At 40.0% G+C, this 19,633-nt stretch overlaps 1 protein-coding gene across 1 annotated transcript; it reads right to left on the bottom strand.

Annotated features, from left to right (window-relative positions):
- Positions 1 to 15,800: 15,800 nt before the first annotated feature.
- Positions 15,801 to 18,395, bottom strand: LOC128442374 (chymotrypsin-like elastase family member 2A). Its single transcript, XM_053424805.1, has 8 exons — positions 18,327 to 18,395; positions 18,021 to 18,109; positions 17,841 to 17,938; positions 17,401 to 17,520; positions 17,179 to 17,315; positions 16,613 to 16,758; positions 16,291 to 16,443; positions 15,801 to 15,886 (listed from the first exon to the last, which is right to left on the bottom strand). Exons 1-8 carry the CDS (start codon positions 18,361 to 18,363, stop codon positions 15,869 to 15,871), a joined length of 798 nt encoding a protein of 265 aa, XP_053280780.1. The 5' UTR covers positions 18,364 to 18,395; the 3' UTR covers positions 15,801 to 15,868.
- Positions 18,396 to 19,633: the final 1,238 nt, after the last annotated feature.

Here is a 19,633-nt window from a genome sequence, read left to right as displayed (position 1 = left end):
AGAACGCCTTTGTCCTTTTCACAAAAAGACAGGTCCATTTGTTCAAATAGGAGGAACTCTGATTCCCTGGTAACGGATAGGTGTACTGTTCGCTTTCCCCGTGAAACTCAGGATTGAAAATCCTCTCCCTGGTGTTCACACAGGATTAAACGTGCCACCGTCTTCAGGGGAAAATGCTCCTCTGAAACCCAAGGTGGTTTATAGTTCAGTGAATATAAAATCATCACATCTTCGCTACCAAAATCCTGTCAACAACTGCTCATCTCAGGAAAAATGTGGACATTATGATGAATAAAAGGTAAAATAATTATAAATAATTTATAAATATTTAGGCGGGGGGGGCTCCTCTGTGTAAATCACTTCTGAACTGTTCAGGGAATTTTAAATGCATTCTCATTTGTTTCTTGTTTACATAGACATCATGTTTAGGCAAAAAATGTTTGCTGTGCTTACTCCGTCCTTGCACATGCAGGCAATCCAGTCAGTTGAGCCTGCTTACTGTTGTGTTGTTTCATTTTCTCTAGCCCCGTTCTTACATCTCAGCAGGTGGGCTGTATACAGGAGCTGAGAAAGCTGCAGTTATTTGACCACTTGGAACAGGGACCTTTTTTCCACTCACAACAGCTAACGGCTCGAAAAATGGGGAAAACAAAGTTTTCTTGATGTTGCCACTTACCAGCATCTTGGAAAAAAAAAAAAAGATTCTGTTAAATCTCAGGAAATCACAACTGGCACTGTTATGTTGAAGGTTTGATGGCTTACATCATAACATTGTACTTCTTTGCTTTCTGGTCTTCAGCAAACTTGGCTGATGGTTGTGCTATATTGTGCACAATGCAAGTCCAGGATTCCTCCAGAAAAACACATTTAACTTGTACTGCTGCTTACGGACTTGTAGTTCGGAGGGTTTCTACTCCCAAGATAGTACATGGAGAAATTCAGTTCTCTGAAACATTAATAGTTGGCAATAGGGAACCTCAGCTGCCTGTGTGCTGTGAATGCACATTGTGGTAAATACAGTTTGAAAGCCATTAGTGAAAAAGGAAAAAAAAAATCCCAAGAACTGAGCTTTCGTCCAGGACCCTAATGACGTCAGACATTATTCAAAAAGAGAAAAAAACTGTAAATGTAGAAAACAGAACACAGAAACTGTCTACTTCTCTTTAAAATACATGTGACTTGATTCACATGAGAATAATTTATGTCTGAAGGAATATTAAGACAATTGACTGATTTACGAAATCATATTGCCGATGATTTAAATTTGTATTAACCACCATAGAATTAAAAACTGAAACCACAAATGTAAAATTCTGTAAAATGCCAGAACTAACCCAGAACTTTAGCGGCATATAAGGAATTTCCTGTGAAAGAATTATAGCCGACCTTGATGAATGTAAGATTTCTGCAACAACGCTGAGGTGTCTGAGAACCCCAACCCTAACCCGAGGGGGAAATCCAGTGGTCACATGTTTTACGTATCATAATGCGAGCTTAACAAGACATACTGTACTTTTACCAAGTATTCAGTGACTGATTCTCACAGTGAAAGAATATATTCAAGGTCCAATCCATAATCTTTTAGTGTCACTTGATAATCATTTAATAAAGGGCTCGTTCTTTTTTTAACAGCAGTGGTAGTAACCCTGGATCGCATTTCACACCCCACGGGTTACAGTGGTGGCGGGTTGCAGAAAGGGGGGGGGGGGGAGAACATGCATACACTCATTTCTGCAAAGTAAAATGACACTATATCAAATCAAGCATTTCCATATGTGGACTGCTGCTGCCGCTGTGGCTCTGGCAGTATAGGGGCGGCAAACCAAAAGATGGGCTGTGCTCTTCGGCATGGTAAGAGACATTGGCATTCCGTGAACTCTGGGGCCTCCTACTGAGAGAAATCAGGAACTGTCTCTCAACCCATACGGAGCAGTTCTTTAACTCGTCTGAGTCGGGAGCAAGGCAATAATCCAAGTCTTGTTTCTCTAGACTACACTTGATGAACATTGACAAACGTTGAAACACTATTAATGTATCATAAAACAGCATAAGAGACATGAAATCCCAGTTATATGTATTTTTTTTATCCAAATCCCTTGACCTGTAGAGCAGCTGTTAATCAGGCAGTAAAACTAAGGTTGTGCAGACAAAAGAATGGGGGGGGGGGGGGGGGTGCACGGGTGCGTGGGTATGGGAGACAGACTTACTTTGAAAACTTAATAACTTCTACTTGACCATTAGACGTGGGAATTTGGGCCATAAATCTCAAGGGCACTCGAGACTTGTCTGGAGGCCAGCAAAGATAATTGGGCGGCGTTCTGCTGCGTAGGCCCTTCTACAGTAAGAGGATGTGTTTTCTGAATCAGGGAGCCATATATTGTCATCCAGTGCAGGTACACAGCAAAGGTCAGCATGACCCGCTTGACCCTCACAGGTTGTCTGCATGGGGCAGGGAAAAACACATCCAGGGGAGCATCTGAGTAGCCACAAATTTTCCAAGATGGCAGACGTTTCTTTTTGTTTTTGTGGTAGTAGAGACATTACCGCTTCCTCCTTCCATCTAAAATAAATTAAATTAGCCACTTTGTCGCAGTGTGGGTCAGTGACTCAGGCAGTGGCATTTTACTGGGAGCTCCCCTTTGCCAAGCTTGTCTTTACAGACATTAATTAGCCCAGGAGTGCTGGGCTAAAACATGTCAGGGGCTAAACGAAGATTGAGCGATGAGGTTGAACAGGGGAGACCGAGGACCAGGAGGACTGGTGGAATGGAGAAACTCTTGTCCTTCAACCCTTCCTCCCTCACAAAATAAAAGGAGGAGGGGACCTCCAGTCCTCCAGTACATGAGTTGGCACAAGTTAGAGCTCAGGAAGTCCAGGAGACGCCTCTGCCTGCCTTGAGAGTGAAACTTAAAACCAGTGACATAGCCAATACAAGTCATATTCTCTCAGTCAAGAATAGTTTATTTTCGAAGGAATTTCAACCTAAAACCTGTTCATCATAATTATCCTTGTTTGAAAAACCAAGGTGGATGGGTCTGGCCCAATTGCCAACAAGAGACCACTGTTATGTTTTCGTGAAAAAAAAAAAAAAAAAATGCTTTTCAGCAAGACATCATTTTTCACATTTCCAAAACAATGACCAAATGTCTTGTTCTGCAGTGGAGGGAGTACATTTCCTCTCAGCAGTTGTCAGTATAGAGTCAAGAATTTTGCAAATCTGTTAAAAAATACATAATATCTGGGCCTCAAATTGCACGCAAAATGCAAGCTAAGTCAACCAGTCACATACATTCAGTGCCTACGGTTGCTTGGAGCAACTCCAGGTTCTTCATCTAAATAACCCCAGTCACTGAAAAAGGCCAGGGAGACGCTGATCCAACTGCTCCCTGAATTTGGCTGAATCTCACTCCAGGTCTCAAGGAGAAATTTTTATGTAAAGGAACAACAAGAACTACTGGACTTTCTCCCAGAGCTGTGTTGAAACAGATTGTAGGAAACATACATAAACTCGTTCAACTCAAGAGTTTAAATTGTCTATAAAATCTGATTCTTCTCCTTTTCAATAACAAACACAAGGAATGGAAGTATATCGTCTCTGTCAAAGCAGAGATTTTTAATGGGTTTTTCTTATAAGTAGAGTGTAATTACAGCAAGGCATTAAAATGGTACCCCATTATGCCATTCATACTACGCTGTGTAATTGTATGTGAAATCCTTGTCATGATTCAGTTATTTTCAGTTCAGGAGAGTGTAATGCATATTTATTTTTCTAAATTAATTTTTTCTTCTTTAATCAAACAATTTTATTTTGGTAATTTAATATTTGGCAAAATGTATGGATACAGTATGGAAAACCTCATCAATGAGGTTTTCCGAGCAATCATCATTACTAAGGTGGTGAGTAAAATGCTAACAGTATTGGATCACGTACGAAAAGTGTGAGCTACATTAATATACTTAGTAAGACATGTAACATATTGCTCTGAGTCTAAACACTGGGATCCACACTCCGCTTTCAGGACCACTCTCCTGGTTTGACCTGAGTTACATCCGGCAGATAGACACGTTGCCTTATTAAATTCGATAATAAAATATGTTTTTTTGCCCTGAACCGGTTTAAATCTTACTTCAAGGTGAACACATTTAGTACCTCTTTAAAGTATCAAATTAAATAATAGTAAAATACAAATAAACATGAGTGTAAAACAATGAAAACAATCATGGTTCATAATCCGTAAAAAAAAAAAAGGTCTGTGCCTTTAAAAGTTCTTGTTCCACTATTAGCACCAAGTTGGTCAGGCTTGGCGTAGCACAGGGTGGGGGCTGAAGGGGGCTCCACTCTTCTGTTTAAAAAACCCTGAGGTATTAGGGTGGGCTAATCTTTAAAAGGTTAATTTATTCATAGAGATTTTGACAGAGATGTATGGCCGAACCAACATCTCAGGCACCTCTTCCCAGAGGGAGACGACTGGTGCAAAGAACAGAGAGGGAGAGAGGCAGCAGAGGAAAGGAGGAGGTGGGGGAGTTGAGCAGAAAGATGGAGTGCAGAGGAGAGACAGAGTGGGGAGTCAACGTGCTATAAACACAAACACGTAATTACCTTATAGAGGCTGACGATGACTCTGGCCTTTAACCCCGTACACTTAGAGCTCTCCACTGTGTCCTTTCAAGTCAGGGAGGGAAATGTAAACTCTGTAAATAAAATAATAAAAACAGAACACATGTGTTTTGAATGGTGTTAGAATTTGCCTCTTGTTAGATAGTTTTTCATTTTCACGATTGGCAGATATTATTATTTTTCAAAGAACAAAAAGACAAATAGATTTCAGTGAAGCTGCAGCCAGCTCTGATTTTTCCATTGTTGATTTCCACGATTGAACTATTGGTAATCACTGTGTGTCTGTGAAGGTGGAGGGAAGCAGGTGATCAATACTGGATCTAATTTCTTTCCCCTTTTGTCCTTTGGAGCAAGACAAAGGCTTTATCAATTTTTGTTATTTATTAATTTAGTTTGTGAAGTAAATCTGTTGTGTTCCTACTGTGGAGGTAAATCGGTCTATCAACAAGATGCCATATTAACTACAAAGCAAACAGCAGACTGCATGCCCCCCCCCCCAAGGTCAAACTTAAATAATGAGATACATTTGAGATGGACAAAAACTGCACACACAAATCAAGATCCATGAATTATTTTCAGAGAAATCAAGAAAAATGCTAATGTTAAAGAAAGTGGTATGCACCTTCCTTGATCCATACTGCATCCTTCCACCAAGTTTCAAGATAATACGTCAGGTAGTCTTGCGTAACTTTGCCAAAAAACAAACAAACAGATAGACCAGGATGCAAACATAACCTCATAGGCAGAGGTAAGCCAATCAGTTGTAGCTGCCGTCATGCCACTGTGAATCTCTGAGGAACGTCAGATGAGCTGATGCACTGTTGCAAACTACTCAGCAGGAAGAGAGGAAGTGTGCCGAGCTGGAGTTCTTGTTGAAAACAAACTGCAACGAACCCACAACTGCAGGCAGCAACACGTGCAGTGGAAAAATCGTATGACATGGTAATGAAGAACAAGAGCACGACTGTCTCGAAAACATAAACACACACAAACACAAACACACACACACACAGACACTTTCGCTCTCCAGTATTTGTTTGCTTTGTAACTTTGCTAATGGCTAAATAACCTGCCAGACCCGTATGAGTAAACATGCTGCAGTTGGTGATGTGGTTAAATTGCTTGTTTGCCAAGATTAAGCTGCTTGAGTTTTATTATACAAGTTCTTTTCATGACTTTTACACATAGCACACGCAATATATCACCATAGATAGGACCACCCAGGCCTGAAAATAATTTTGTAATTGTTGGTTGTTTAAGTCATATATTTGTTTGAGTAGTGACGGGTAAAAGTCTAATAGGGTGGCTGTCGATGATGAGGTAGGGAGCACCGTCCAGTAACCAGAAGGTTCGATCTCCTCCAGTCCATATGCCAAAGTGTTATTAGGTGAGATACTGAATCCCAAATTGCCCCTGATTGCTGCTCCAGCAGTGTGTGAATGGTGTGTGATTGATCCTGGATTTGTGTTTAAGCCTTGCTGCACCATGAGTGATTGCATAGCTAGTCTGGTCAAATTAACCAGACTTAATCAGACCAGATAAAAATGTCACGATTCAGATTTGATCATGTATTGATTTGTATGTGTTGAAACTAAACCCAAAGCTGATTTTCAAGTTGCATTATTCACACCAGTTTGATCACAGGATCATTCTGTTTCTTGTGGTATAAGTAAAAACAGAATTGATATGACCTGCGAGCTCGACGCCACGATCTTTCTCCGGTCAGTTTCATTCTCAGCGCTGACTGTTTTTCGTGACATGTGTCATGAAAATTATTAAATGGAGTTAAAATATTTCAACTCGATCTAGTGAAGCAAATGATATGATTTTTGAGTCTAGCGTCTGTCGCATTGCCTATTTTTATCTTTGCATTGACTTTGCATTTAATCACATTAAACAAAAAATACGCTTTGCATTTGGTGTGAACAGGAACAAAAAATGTATAAATAGCCAAGTATCGTCACCCTTCATCAAGCAAAGTTTGACTTCTGTAAAAATAACTAATGTCCATAAGAATCAGCTCTTGAGGTGGAATGACACACTACACAGAATGAAAACAAGGTGCATACACATGTAAAGCCTTCAGTTTGAGTTAAATGATGCTGAAAGCATAACATGGAGATTTCAGACTGTCAGTCTTTTACGGCAAAGGCTTCTCTCTAAAACATTTAGCGACTGTGAAAATAAACAGAAAATCCTAAACAATCAGGGCGTCTGCGTGGCTGTGCCTACACAAAACTAAACAGAGGAGGGACTGATGTGGTGTTTCATAGTGAAGCCCAGCAGCCCTCTGGATCAGCACAACGAGGAATGAAGTGATGCCTTGTACGTCTCCATCCATAACGTCTACAAGGTTTGAAAACCATCCACCCACTATGGAGCACTCATATAATCTGATATCAAATGTGCTTCTGCGTATTTGCATTGCTCTATTTGTTGATAAAATGAACATGAAAACGTCACCAGGGGTATCCAGTTAAATACAACCAACCTTCTACCACATATTTCCTGTTCTCCACTTAAATTATCTTTTTAATCATTTTGTTAAGACCAGTTGAACATTGAAAAGCTTAAATATATAATTTTCCACGTGGTTATTGTAGCTAATTTCTTACACATTTTCCACATATGACCTTTTTAAATTTGACCTTCTCAGTTTGGTTATTAATTTTGAACTTTATGAGAGCAACACAGACAGACAAGGTACATGTACATTTGAATAATTCACAACCCGTCAGCATTGATTTGTGACAGATATGATGATGGGCCGGATCCAGGTCCTCAGGCTAACGTTGAAAACACACTGGTTGTTACTCTCTGTGTAAAGTGGGCAGCATGACCATGACCATTTGGGTTTTGAACTCTTCTTTATGGGCAGAGAATGACAAACACTTGATAAACAGCAAAAATTTAACTGCACACTGCATAATCATTTTTTTCATATTGCTATTGATGAAAATCATACTGTAATAATTTGACTTTTATTGCAGAGCCATAATCTACATGTATATTGTTATCATAGTATCGTCATATCTCTACATTTTTACAACAATCTCATCTAATTGAATTAAAATCAACGGAGTGATCTAAAATGATGATGAAAATAACTGAAATACAAAAGAATAAAAAAGAATCATAGTAGTAATGAATACATTATTTATTATTATTCAATTACAAATACGTTTCCGTTCTCTGCTCCTATGGTAACTGCAGAGAAGTCAGTTGGAGCCAATACAAGTCTGCTCCTTTTCCCTTGATCAAGGCACTTAACCCTCATCTGAGCCAGTGGACAGGGCATCACTGGAAAGAGAGCACTCGCCAACTTCCCCATGAACTCATGAAAAAGGATAATAAGCTAGAAGTGATGCTGTCATTGCATGTTAACCCTTGTGATGTGGAACCTCTGCACTGTGACACACAGACGTGACCCTGACAGTCCAGACTTCAACGCAGACAAGAAGGAGGTGGGAACATATCCCCCAACATCTCTTTCACCTTCCCGCCCTCCTTCGTTCAGACGTTTTGGGACAAGATGGTCTCTCGCCCTCCCTGTCTCCCCTCTACTCTTGCTCTGGGCGCATCTAATTGAAGCGATCTCGGGGCCGAGAGAGTTCCGTTTCTTCTCTAATCCCTCCACTGGGGGAGGCTCACATGGTCTTAATTACCCCCACCCCACCCCAGAACACTGGGTCCCCTCTCTCTGCTCCCTCTCCATCCGTCTCACCGGCCTGCTCCTCTGCCAATGCACCGGCCCGGGCCCTTTTTCAGCAGTTTATGTTATTAAGCACACACTGCCGAGTTCCTGTCCTTCACAGGGGCCTGGAGATGTTATCTCCCCTACCGCCGTATACAGTTACCTACAAAATATTCCATAAATTAGATTGGGATTGGCAATTCAGAATGCAGAGGTGGAGGTTGAGGTGGTCAGGGATTGGTTGGGGATGGGTAGGGTAGGTGGGTAGGTGTGGGGGCAGCGGGAGTTAAGGGAAGCTCAGTGTAAGTAATAGCAAAGGAAGATCTTCTTGTATTTACATTGGATGGAGAAGCAATGGGAGGTATGTCACTGGCACAGCGTAGGTGAACAGGGGAGAAGTGGACATTGCTTAAGGGCTTAGGGATAAGGAGGAGAGGAGACTCAAATCCCGTTCCTATTTGGATAGAGATTCTTTTAGAGGTGGAGCTGAATATCTAGTCTGAAAAGAGTTAGACTGGGCATTTATTGGGTTTGGGAGGGGGGGGGGGGCTGTTCTGTTCTGTGTAGTGATATGTAGGCATCCCCCTCCTGTAATTAAACAAGGCTGTATTTGGACAAGTGACTTTTCCAGCCCCGAACAGCTCTGTCAATCCCCAGAGCATGGAGAAAGGTCCTGAGCCGGGACATCCGTGGCCAATTAGATTAGGAGGAACCTGTGAGGTCCCCAAACAATGGGCTCTCAGAGGATCTGCAATAACACAAACATGGCCCCTGACACACGGCTCCAGCTCTTCAAAAGAAACTATTACAGCTTTAAGATGAAGCAGTTAAACACACATACAAACAAATACTAATTAATTACAATGGCACCGTAATTGCAAAGGTTCATGGTCAAAAACAGCTTGTTCCATGGGTATGGACTGAATTCTTGATACTTAGTTTGCTGTTAACCTTTATAATTTATACATAGCAGTACAAGTAACAATTACTATTTAACCTTTAAATTTGCTAGATTTCTCATCTAGATCAATGAATTATTCTGTGAGAAATTTAGAAAAATGTTAGAGAACTCAATGACAAAGAAAGTGACCAAAACAATTCCTGGATCTGCTCCCTGACCCAAACTTGTTCCTTCCACCAAATTTCCTAGAAATCAACCCAGTAGTTTTACTCCAGTCTTGCTTTAAAACCGACCAACAAACGAACAGGGGTGAAAACATAACCTCTTTGGTGGAGGTTAAAAACCAAACAACAACATGTAACTTGTGTAGATTACAGCCAACTGGTTTCCTATTCTCAGCGGAGGTGAAATCTAATAGGTCTGAATCGGAAAGAAACACCGGCCGAGACAGACAGCGTCTAAATGAGACCTTGTTTGGTCTTTGTTCAGGAATTAGTGGCCGGTTGAAGCAGGTATGAGCAAACATTAAAGGGAAGAGGGAAATGGGAGCACTGGGTCTGGGTCAAGGGTTCAGCCCTAACCTTGGGGGCTGACTGATTTAAATTCTGTTACCGGCTCAACTCCATGCATGGCTAATGTGGCACACTGTCCCTTTAATTATGGCTGACCTCCTAGCGAGCCAGTGGTGGTCTGCAGCTCTCAAGACAGAGCGCCTCATGATCTGAGAAGGGTGGGGGATCAATTAAAAAAAAATTAACTCCTACCAACTTGCTAATTACCACCGTGCACGTTCAGTTGGGGCTCTGAGAGGGAATTGTAAAATTTTATTGGACTGGTGGAAGAATGGAAACACAACACTGAACAACAGAAGTGCATCAGCAGCTCCAGCCTGCACAGAAGTTTTATGGAAGAAAACACCACAACTGACAAGTTTTCCAATAATTTAGACGACCACCATTAAGAAAACACAATAGCTCTGGTAACAGTCACCCACTGAGGTTATGGAGGGAATAAAGTAAAAGTCTTATCATGCAAAGAAGAAGCGATGGAAAAATGGTTTTTGCTTTTATGATCTTTGCTGAAAGAACCATCAACAACTTTACTTCATTTGACAGAGAAATGTTCAGAAACTGCAGCTTAGTCTCTCCTTGCTGATCTGATTTTGTTCCTCTCAGTTGGGATTTATATCCAAGTTTGATCATGGAACCCACCTCCTCACTTCAAGATACAGCTTTTTCTAATATTGCGATTTATTTTCGCTTGATGAAGTTATTCTACATATATGGCTGATTGACAGTGATGTAAGACATGCTCTATAAGTGTCTGAAGGCCATGGGCTATTGGCAAAGAGACTTATTTTTACCATCCACACATGTTACACCAATTGATAATTACCTTTTGCACCTTTCTTTAAACATCTGTTGAAGCAATTATTTAAACAAAAAATATTCAGGAGCAAGTGGCATGTTTGGTTGTATTTAAAACGTGTCAGAACAAACCGGCTCCTTACACACCCATCTCCTGCAGCAGCTTTGTCAGGGACAATCTGTTCCCCATTTAAGTTTCTTGATACACATAAAAATGCACGACGTTGAGCGAGAGTGTTGCGTTGGAGTCAAAAAGGAGCCCCTGAGCCCCCGATGATAGGGCACCAACTCCTGATGTGGAGCTGCGGAGGCTGCCTGTGTTTGTCTGTCCTCCACTCTGGAACATGTGGTTTTGGTTACCAAATGTTTTACTGCTCAACAATGTTTCTGCCTTAGAGCTCGGCACACTGCATAAAGACTACTTTGTCCCATGATGCCCACACGGGAAGAGTCTGCCTCATTGCACACACGCATACACACACACTCACAGGGTGATGATGACATCAGCAAGGCCACTAAACCCATGTCGATAAAAAGGTACCATTTTCCTCCTGGACGGTAACATTTTAAAAGTGCCCTCCTGTGCCTCTTCTTGAACAGCACAACTATAAGTCAAAGCTAATATTTCAATGTCCATTTCTACTGTGCGGATATCAGAGTTTGACTTGCTTGCATGTCCACTATCCACTGCATTACCAGTGCTTGTTAAAATAGCCAACGCCACGACCAAACCCAAGTCTTTGACAGACGGATCACTGGATAAAAGTAAAAGCAGACGTGTCACCAGGGCCATGTGCTCAGCGCTGAAACTAATAAAGATCAGACGTTAGGAGTAGTGCATTTCATAAAACTAACAATGAAATAAGAACTTGAAAAAAGTAGAATTGCACACGTGCCTATGAAAGCAAATAAAACTTCAACATGGAACCGTAAATTACTGAAGTGTAACAATGGGATCTCATCAGCCAATAATCTGGTTTTGAAAAGTGTACAGAGTCAAGAAGGTGACAAGTGAACACAGTGAATGTCACTAACCTGACATCACACCTGTAGCTCTTTTCATTCGCACTGGTCTTTTCCAACAAGAACAAATGTGACCGTGATCTCATGGCCCTGTTTGAAAGAGGTGATTAGCACACCCCGGAGTGCACGAGTGAAAGGGCTACGGGCAAGTTGGAAGATGTCTGGCATGAAGTCACGGCGGTTGTCACTTGGCGCACTTAAATCATGTTCTGGAGCACCAAAGTGGTGCTAAACACTGGTCATATGCAATGACAGAGCCGGTGCAGAGGGGCCACTTAACAGCTTCTGCCCGGCATGTTCTTTGTTTAAACTCCATTTCCCAGCAGCAAACCCACCACGGCCAACAAGCCCCGACTAACACCGGGGTGGCACAGACCAGCGCATGCACACACAGTTGGTTTCAGCTGTGGCTGAACTTGAAAAGCTCCATGCGTGGGCCATATGTCTACCCTCGCAGTCCATCACAGCATCCGTCTCACACCCAAAACATTTTTCACACACCCTGAGGCCAACAACATGTGTAGTATTCAGTAGCCCTCTAACCCCGGACATGCTAACAGATGGACAAGGGTCAAAGCGGAGTCAGAGAGTGACATCCAGGAATTCTGCGGAGTGCCAAAAACATCTCATCGCAGCGCAGAACAGGCTCAAAGGTTACATTTGTTAAACATTATTGCTTGTTGGGTTCAGTTTATGCGCTGGAAACCTCACACCTGCTGGTGTCCAGGGCTCTGCCAGAAATTGCCGCCACAAAGGCTGCTTCATATCAAAGATGTTTTCAATAACAATGCAGATTTACTGACAAAATTATTTTCGTGTACCAACTGACAGCAACATATATTTAATAATCCTGGCCGTCACAGCAGTTAGCTGAAATAAGCAAGAAAGAACTTCATTTTCACTATAAAAAATATTGTGGCATTTTTCCAGATAAAGAGTCAAACAGAGTCGATTCGGTTATGAAATAAAATTTCTTCAGGCAGCAACCTTCGAACATACATGTTCTGTGCATGGTTGTATTTTATAAGGGTTTGTCCACAGCATCAATGGAATAAATAATGATCAACACCTCAATAACATTAAAAAAGAAATAATTCAAACACAGGTATTATAATTTCAGGTAACATGCAATGTTTTAGCTCTGAAAAGACCACAGTACATCATCCCCCAGACCGAGCTGGAAAGTAGTTATGTGTCGCCATCTTGTGGCACAAAAAAACAATGCAAAGACACACTGAGAAAGTTACCACTGCACCTCTGCCAGTTTTCAGTAAAAGGACTTGTGTCAGGTGCCAAAATGTCATTACTGATTTAGAACGTTTTACTAAAAGAGAATGAAAACTATTTCATTAAGGACATCCTATTAATAATGAATCAAACAGAAGTAATCCTGTGCTTAATGTCAACAACAAACCAATCACAGTCAGCTCACTAAAGAAGTCGTCTGTGTGGAGCCAACGCATCCAAATAGTTTTTACCGTCTCACCGATTTGCCATGATAACTCTCTTTACTACCAAAACCCCATTATTTATATTCATCTTATGACCACTGATTTTCTTTGTCAGTGTGGTTTATCTATGTTTAGTAGATGTTCTTATGATTTCATAAATAAAACAATTTCCATTAAGATCTATGAATTGCTCTCTGACAAATCAGTGAAAATGTAAAGAAACTGATAAACAATTTCTGGATCTGTCCCCTAACACCAAAATAGAATGGGTTCTTACCAAAACCACACTTCATCCTTCCACCAAGGTTTGTGGTGATCCGTCCAGTAGTTTTTGCTGGTGGCACACTTTACAGTAGATTTTGCCCAAAACACATAAGTCACGGGATAAACTACAATATGCACTGTTATGACAGAGGTTGTGAGTAAGTAATGACACAGCGGACACTGAAAATATCAGAGGAGAAATGAAAGATAAGGTTGCTTATTTAACAGCAATGACTTGTTTTCCTGCATTTCTAATGATAATTAACATGCAAATGAGCCCTGGGAGCAGAACAGTGGCTCAGTGGTTTTTGTTCACATCATGGTTATAAATGAGATCTTTCCAGGTACAAGACAGGACAGTAATTGGGGTTGTGACTAAAGAATCTGTAATATATGAAACTGTATTGGAACGCTCCCAGGGGAGGGTGGTCCAGAGGAGAGTGAGTACAGAAAATAATGTGAAATAAAGGAGTTTTAGGTTTGGTGTTTCCATCACTCTGTTGCCTTTTAAAAAGCCCTATCCTCCAGGACTTTAGAATAAATAATATTAGCTATTTCCGCTTCTATTTTACTAAAAAGAAGGGTTAGGGTTATTACTAAAATTTACTAAATATAAACTGTTATTTTATAAAGATGAAGGACAAAACAGCAGTATATCGGTATGCACTCTTTTCACTGAAATGTATTAAATGTATGTATTAAATGTACACAATGTATATAGTAAACGATTCAAAGTTACTTATCAATGAGTCTGTTTTGCACGAAGCTGATCTCAAACATGATTTACACTTTATGAGATCATTATAATTCCTTTAATTTAATGTTAACGTCCTATTCACAACCTCCAAGTAAATAGAAATAAATAAGTGAATAACTGAGCTCCCATTTTAAACATGAAATAATTAGTGAAAGGCTGAAGATGACCTGGTTTAGGTCCTGCAAACTAAATGTTCATCATTAAATGTAAGTCTCTCGACGTATGGATTTTAGGTGGTTTAACCAGAATTGATCAGTATGATGGTGGTGGCTGTGGGACTTTGTTTATAATTATGAATCTTTCCAATACTTCATTACATTAATTTTAAATACACGTAAACCTGAATGAATTACAAGTTCCACCCCCCTGATGCCACAGACAGCAGTTCACTGACACCCTCAGATGGTTTGACCTCCACCAGTGAGCTTGTGTTTGTATATGAACACACTAAAGACAGAGCAGTGTTGTATTCATGTGTTGAAAATGTTTAAACAATACTTTAACACCTCTTCACACTTGTAGTTTATAATTACCATTACTACCATTTTCTTTTTCAGAGAGTTTGTTGTTAGCATTGACCGTTTAAGGTATTAGCTTCTCCTGAGCGGCTGTAGAAAGAGTCATTAACTAGAAACATGAGTTGATAATGAAGCAGATGAAAAGACGACGAAAAGAGAATTAATAAACTTACAGCAGGTCAGAGACATTCCAACAGGTGTGTACCGTGATGGAGAATTACTTCTTCTTCTACTGCAGCTACTCCACAGTGTACCTGCAATACCGCAGAGCAGCAGCAGTGTTCCCCAAGTGGTCACAGAGGAAACTGCAGGTCCACAAAGTTACTTCCACAAACATTTTTTATGCAAGTGCAGATGAAACTGTCAAAATGTTTCAGTTAGCCCTGGAGCATTACTTTTAAATGAAACTTAAAATGCAGCTATAGATGATTTAGTCGTAGCCTCATACACTTAAAGGACAGTGACATATGTTTGGCCTTTAGAAAAACACAAAAAAAAGCTGTAAATAACTTTTAGAAAAACAATTTAAGAAACTGTAGGCCTCAATTTTGTTCTCTCATGATCAGTGAATATATAAGTGTGACATGACAAACATTAAGGGTGTTGTGGCCTGAGTGGATTGTGTTGTGAGATTTGGACTCATGCTGTAAGTATTTTTTTTAAAATTTGTATTCTTTATATCATGTAAACATAACAATAAATTTCAAATTCACCTCTATTTATAAAGCACTTTAAATGAGTTCTGTTGATCCAAAGTGTTAATACAAATAACAACATGAACAATCTAGGAACATTGATAATCTAACAAATACAAACATAAAAACAGTTTACTTTTGTTGAAAACTTCTATTGAGGGGGATAGTCTGACGGTGATAGGTAGAGAGTTCTAGAGTTTTGGGGTAGCAATGGGGAATGCCCTTTGAAAAAATGAAACACAGACAGAGACATGCATGGAGGCTCTGTCGCTGGTATCATATTGATTCTTAATGAAATGCTTATAATTCACATTATTTTGTACACTTTGTACCATCTGTCTGGTTTTAGAAATAAGCAACAGAAGGTGGGGCACCTGTGGGAAATTGCTTCAGAAATGAATTAATATGCTTTGAATAGAGCAATGTTGAGTGTTCACATTTAAACCCATAACATACACATTTTAGGGATTGATTGTTCTCTTAATCTTGCATGAATAACAAAGGACACCGTGTGACCATATACATTCTTTATTTTATGATCACGTGCAACCAGCAACAATGACACAAAATAGTCACATATTTAGTTAGTGGTCATCACCTGTAAAAAGAAAGAATAGAGACAATATTTCAAATAAAGCACTACAGCATATCTTTATCACAAAATGTACACTTACTATTCCTCCGCTACCAAAACGGAAGGCTTAAATTACGTTTTTTTATTAATATTTTATACTTATGTATAAGTCAATTAAATCATTTATGGAGAGTTGCTCAAACCATTTCTCAGATTTGGAACATCAGGAGCCATTTAATAAAAAAAACAAATGCCCTTAAGTAGTTTAAGAACCTCCTGTTGTTTGATTTGTCCATGACTCCGGTAAAACAGTAAATTATTCCAAGTTTTAACCACTTTAGCATGTGCCAAAACGGAAAAAAAACTTTCTTTAATGTTAAATGAAATCTTTAGAGAAATATTATAATATTCAATGCTTTCCCACTCACGTTGTTGATCCAGGGGATGTAGGCGCTGACCCTGGTGAAGACAGAGGGCTTCTTGGGGTAGTTGCAGCCCATGCTTGAGCCGAAGCTCACCACACCGTGGACTTCCCAGGAGCCATCAGGGCTCTGACAGTTCAGGGGACCGCCAGAGTCTCCCTACACGGTGACAATAAATGAGCCGATGACATATGATGGAAAATGCTGTCAGAAAAATAATATTTGTAGATCTAAATCTTAATGATGCAATGTTGAACTGTACTTTTCATTTTAAGGCTGGACTTTTTTTTGACATAAGATTGAAAAATGTTAAATGAGTGTGACTCACATTGCAGCTGGCCAGGTCTCCTGCTCCTCCAGCACAGACCATGCTGTTGGTGACCAGGCTGCCCCACCAGTCGGACCTGTTGCAGGTGGACTGTCCGACCACAGGGAGCAGGGCCTGCTGCAGGATGTCAGCGATGGGACCTCCGGCTTTACACAAGAACATGGACTTCACAGTCAGGACCACTTCATTCAAGGTAAAGTCTCGTGCAACATTCACTTGAAAGGTTAACTCGTTTTAAACCAGGTTTTTTCATTGATTATTACGTTTTTCCAGGATGAAGAGAGTTTATAGATTACGTCTGTTTATTTTAACATTTTTGTGTCTGATTATTGGGAAATTCAGGGGAAGTTAATTTCCCCTCAGTCCTGATAAAATTCATGGCCAATGACATTTCAGTTGATGATTAACCTCTTGAGTCCTGGGTTATTAGGGATATTACAAGTACTTACTGTTTCCAGCCTTGGTTGACAGCTGTTTTCTACTGCTTACAGATTGCTGTTCCATCTCCTTACACTTATTCTGTTGTTAAATATTGTTCTACTTTTTTTATTAGTGATGTAACTTACTCCAAAGACGTCCCCAACCAGTGACATAGCATGGAGCTCCATTAGACTGGATGTCACCAGCGTTGGGAAGACAGGCGGCCATGACAGCATGAGAGAAGGTGACGGGAGTCGCCAGTTTGATCAGGGCAATGTCGTTACTGGAGCATGGATACAAACACATTTAGAAACAGCAGAATACCACTTAGCCATATTGAGATATACTGTTACTGTGACTGAGCCCACCGGATTCTGTAAGAGTCCCAGTTCTCGTGGACGACGATCTTGGAGGGGCTGATGGCGATGGAGTCAGCCTCGTCGTTCTTCAGGTTGTGTTTTCCCATGTAGACTCTGTAGGTGCGACTGCTGCTCAGCCACAAAAAATATAAATAAAAGTAATTAAAAATCACAACTTTTTACAAAAATGTCACATGTCCCAATACAATTACCTTGATTACCGCCACCATAACAACTTCCTCAATTATTAATTTCTGACAGCAACAAAATAGCTTTTTCCTTAAACTGTTGAAATCAATCACGGCAACAATACTTCAGACTGTTAAAGTAATCGATTTTACACACAACTACATTTTTTAAACTACAAATCTTTCTATGCTGCCTCTATCACCATGTATCTTTGTCTTAACCTTCCAAATTCACATTTCTAAAACTTGTTGCTGCCTCACCCGATGCAGTGAGCAGCAGTGAGGACCCACTGGCTGGAAATCAGAGTGCCACCGCATGTGTGGTAGAAGTTGCTGCCACTCTTGTACTGCAGAGACACCTGGGGAGAAAAGACAACGACGGCACATGAACGTTTTATGACTTTAGGAAACGGACAGAAGACAGAATCTGAAGGACCTTACCTGCCAGGGCCAGCTGTTCTCACGGACATCATCTCCACCAACCACCCTGGTGATAGTGGGGTGGAAAGTGGGCAGGCCGCACCCGTAGGCTGAGAAACATCAGAGCAGAATATAGTGATTGGTTAATTAACTCATTAAGGGAAGAATGACTGAGCTTTAGACCCCTTAACAGCAACAATCCCATTTCCAAGCACTTGAATGTGATTCTGTTAAGCTCAATAAACTCAATGCTTCATATATCAAGGAATGTGTCCCGGTTAATGTATCAAAGCCTGGAACTGTGGTCAGAGGAGTGAAGGAGCTTACCACCAGCAACAAACAAAGCAAGGATCACGAACTTCATGGTGACTGTTCAGAAAGGTTCACACACCAGCTCCTCTTATATACCTGCTTTAACAGACCTCAGGCGTGTTGCGTAACGTTCACAGCGCAGCCAGGAAAAGTAGGTGGGGAAAATAAAGCAACCTTGGAGATAAGTAAACATAGATATCCCCAAATACACCCACCTGCACCTCAGCCTCTGTGTGAACCTCCCAGATGTCTCACAGCCACCAGAGCTGGTCAGCTCTTTTTACTTTGTAAGTTTGCACTCTGTGGCTATACGCTTATTTAAACATGCTCTATCAAAACAATAAGAGATAAACTATACTTGAAAACACACATTGTTCACTTTTTATGACAAATTATATTTTCGGAATGGGCAACAGAAATCATTTATCTTACTGTATGTGTAAACAATTGAACGATATTAAGAATTTCAAATGATATATACAAATATGCAACTTAATGTTGGTGTTTAAAATTTAAACAAATTGTTCTCAATATATATTTGAATTAATCCCATAGCATGTGATGCTATGAAGTTTCTACACATAAAACACATCCCACATGTGTTTATGTTTATAATTATAAAACAGGCAAAATTGTAAAATGTATATGGACAAATAAAAAAAATAAAAAAATAATAAAGTTGTTAAAAATAATAATTCTTTATTACCATTTTTGTACAGCTATAACAGATATGACAGTGAAGTTGCATCATATTTTTTTACCACTCCGCCTTGTTTTCTTGACATCTCTCAAAATATTACATTTGAATTCACATTCAAATATCTTTTGGAACGCTCAGATAAATTTTTTTTTCGTATTTGCTATATTTTATAGTTTTTGCTGAGATAAGAATCAATGACTTGACTGTTTTTTACATAGATATATGTAATGTAAAAGCGAATTTCAGTATCATAATAATACTGCTTACTTTCATTTAAAAAATACCTTAAAGACATGGGAAATATTAAATTCTTTATGAGGATATGATGGATGAGGCAGTATTTTTCTCTCGAAGGTGAGCTCTACATTTGATCTGGAGCCAGGTTCTTTGTGTGAACTTCTAACGATAAAAGATAAACACCCTTCATTCCGCTAACTCGCTCATAAAACACATTTGAGATCATGTAGAAGTGTGGGGTTACTGTGGCCTTGGCCTTATGCTCCTGTTTATTTCTGGCATTCTGATTTCTCCTCTTAGCTCCACCTCAGTATCAAGATTTACCGCAGGGTAAATTTCCAATTGACACAGTTTGTGCAGGTTGTGTAACATTGGGAAAGGTATA

The sequence above is a fragment of the Pleuronectes platessa genome, chromosome 6 (assembly GCF_947347685.1).
Source record: "Pleuronectes platessa chromosome 6, fPlePla1.1, whole genome shotgun sequence".
Taxonomy (NCBI): Eukaryota; Metazoa; Chordata; class Actinopteri; order Pleuronectiformes; family Pleuronectidae; genus Pleuronectes; species Pleuronectes platessa.
This window is presented reverse-complemented; position numbering and strand designations above follow the sequence as displayed.

Excerpts from the sequence above, each read along its gene's own strand:
- LOC128442374 (XM_053424805.1), bottom strand. The coding sequence starts at position 18,363 with ATGAAGTTCGTGATCCTTGCTTTGTTTGTTGCTGGTG. Across the intron at positions 17,939-18,020 it reads AGAACAGCTGGCCCTGGCAG|GTGTCTCTGCAGTACAAGAG; the intron begins GTAAGGTCCTTC and ends TTTTCTCCCCAG. Across the intron at positions 17,316-17,400 it reads TGGGACTCTTACAGAATCCG|TAACGACATTGCCCTGATCA; the intron begins GTGGGCTCAGTC and ends TCCATGCTCCAG.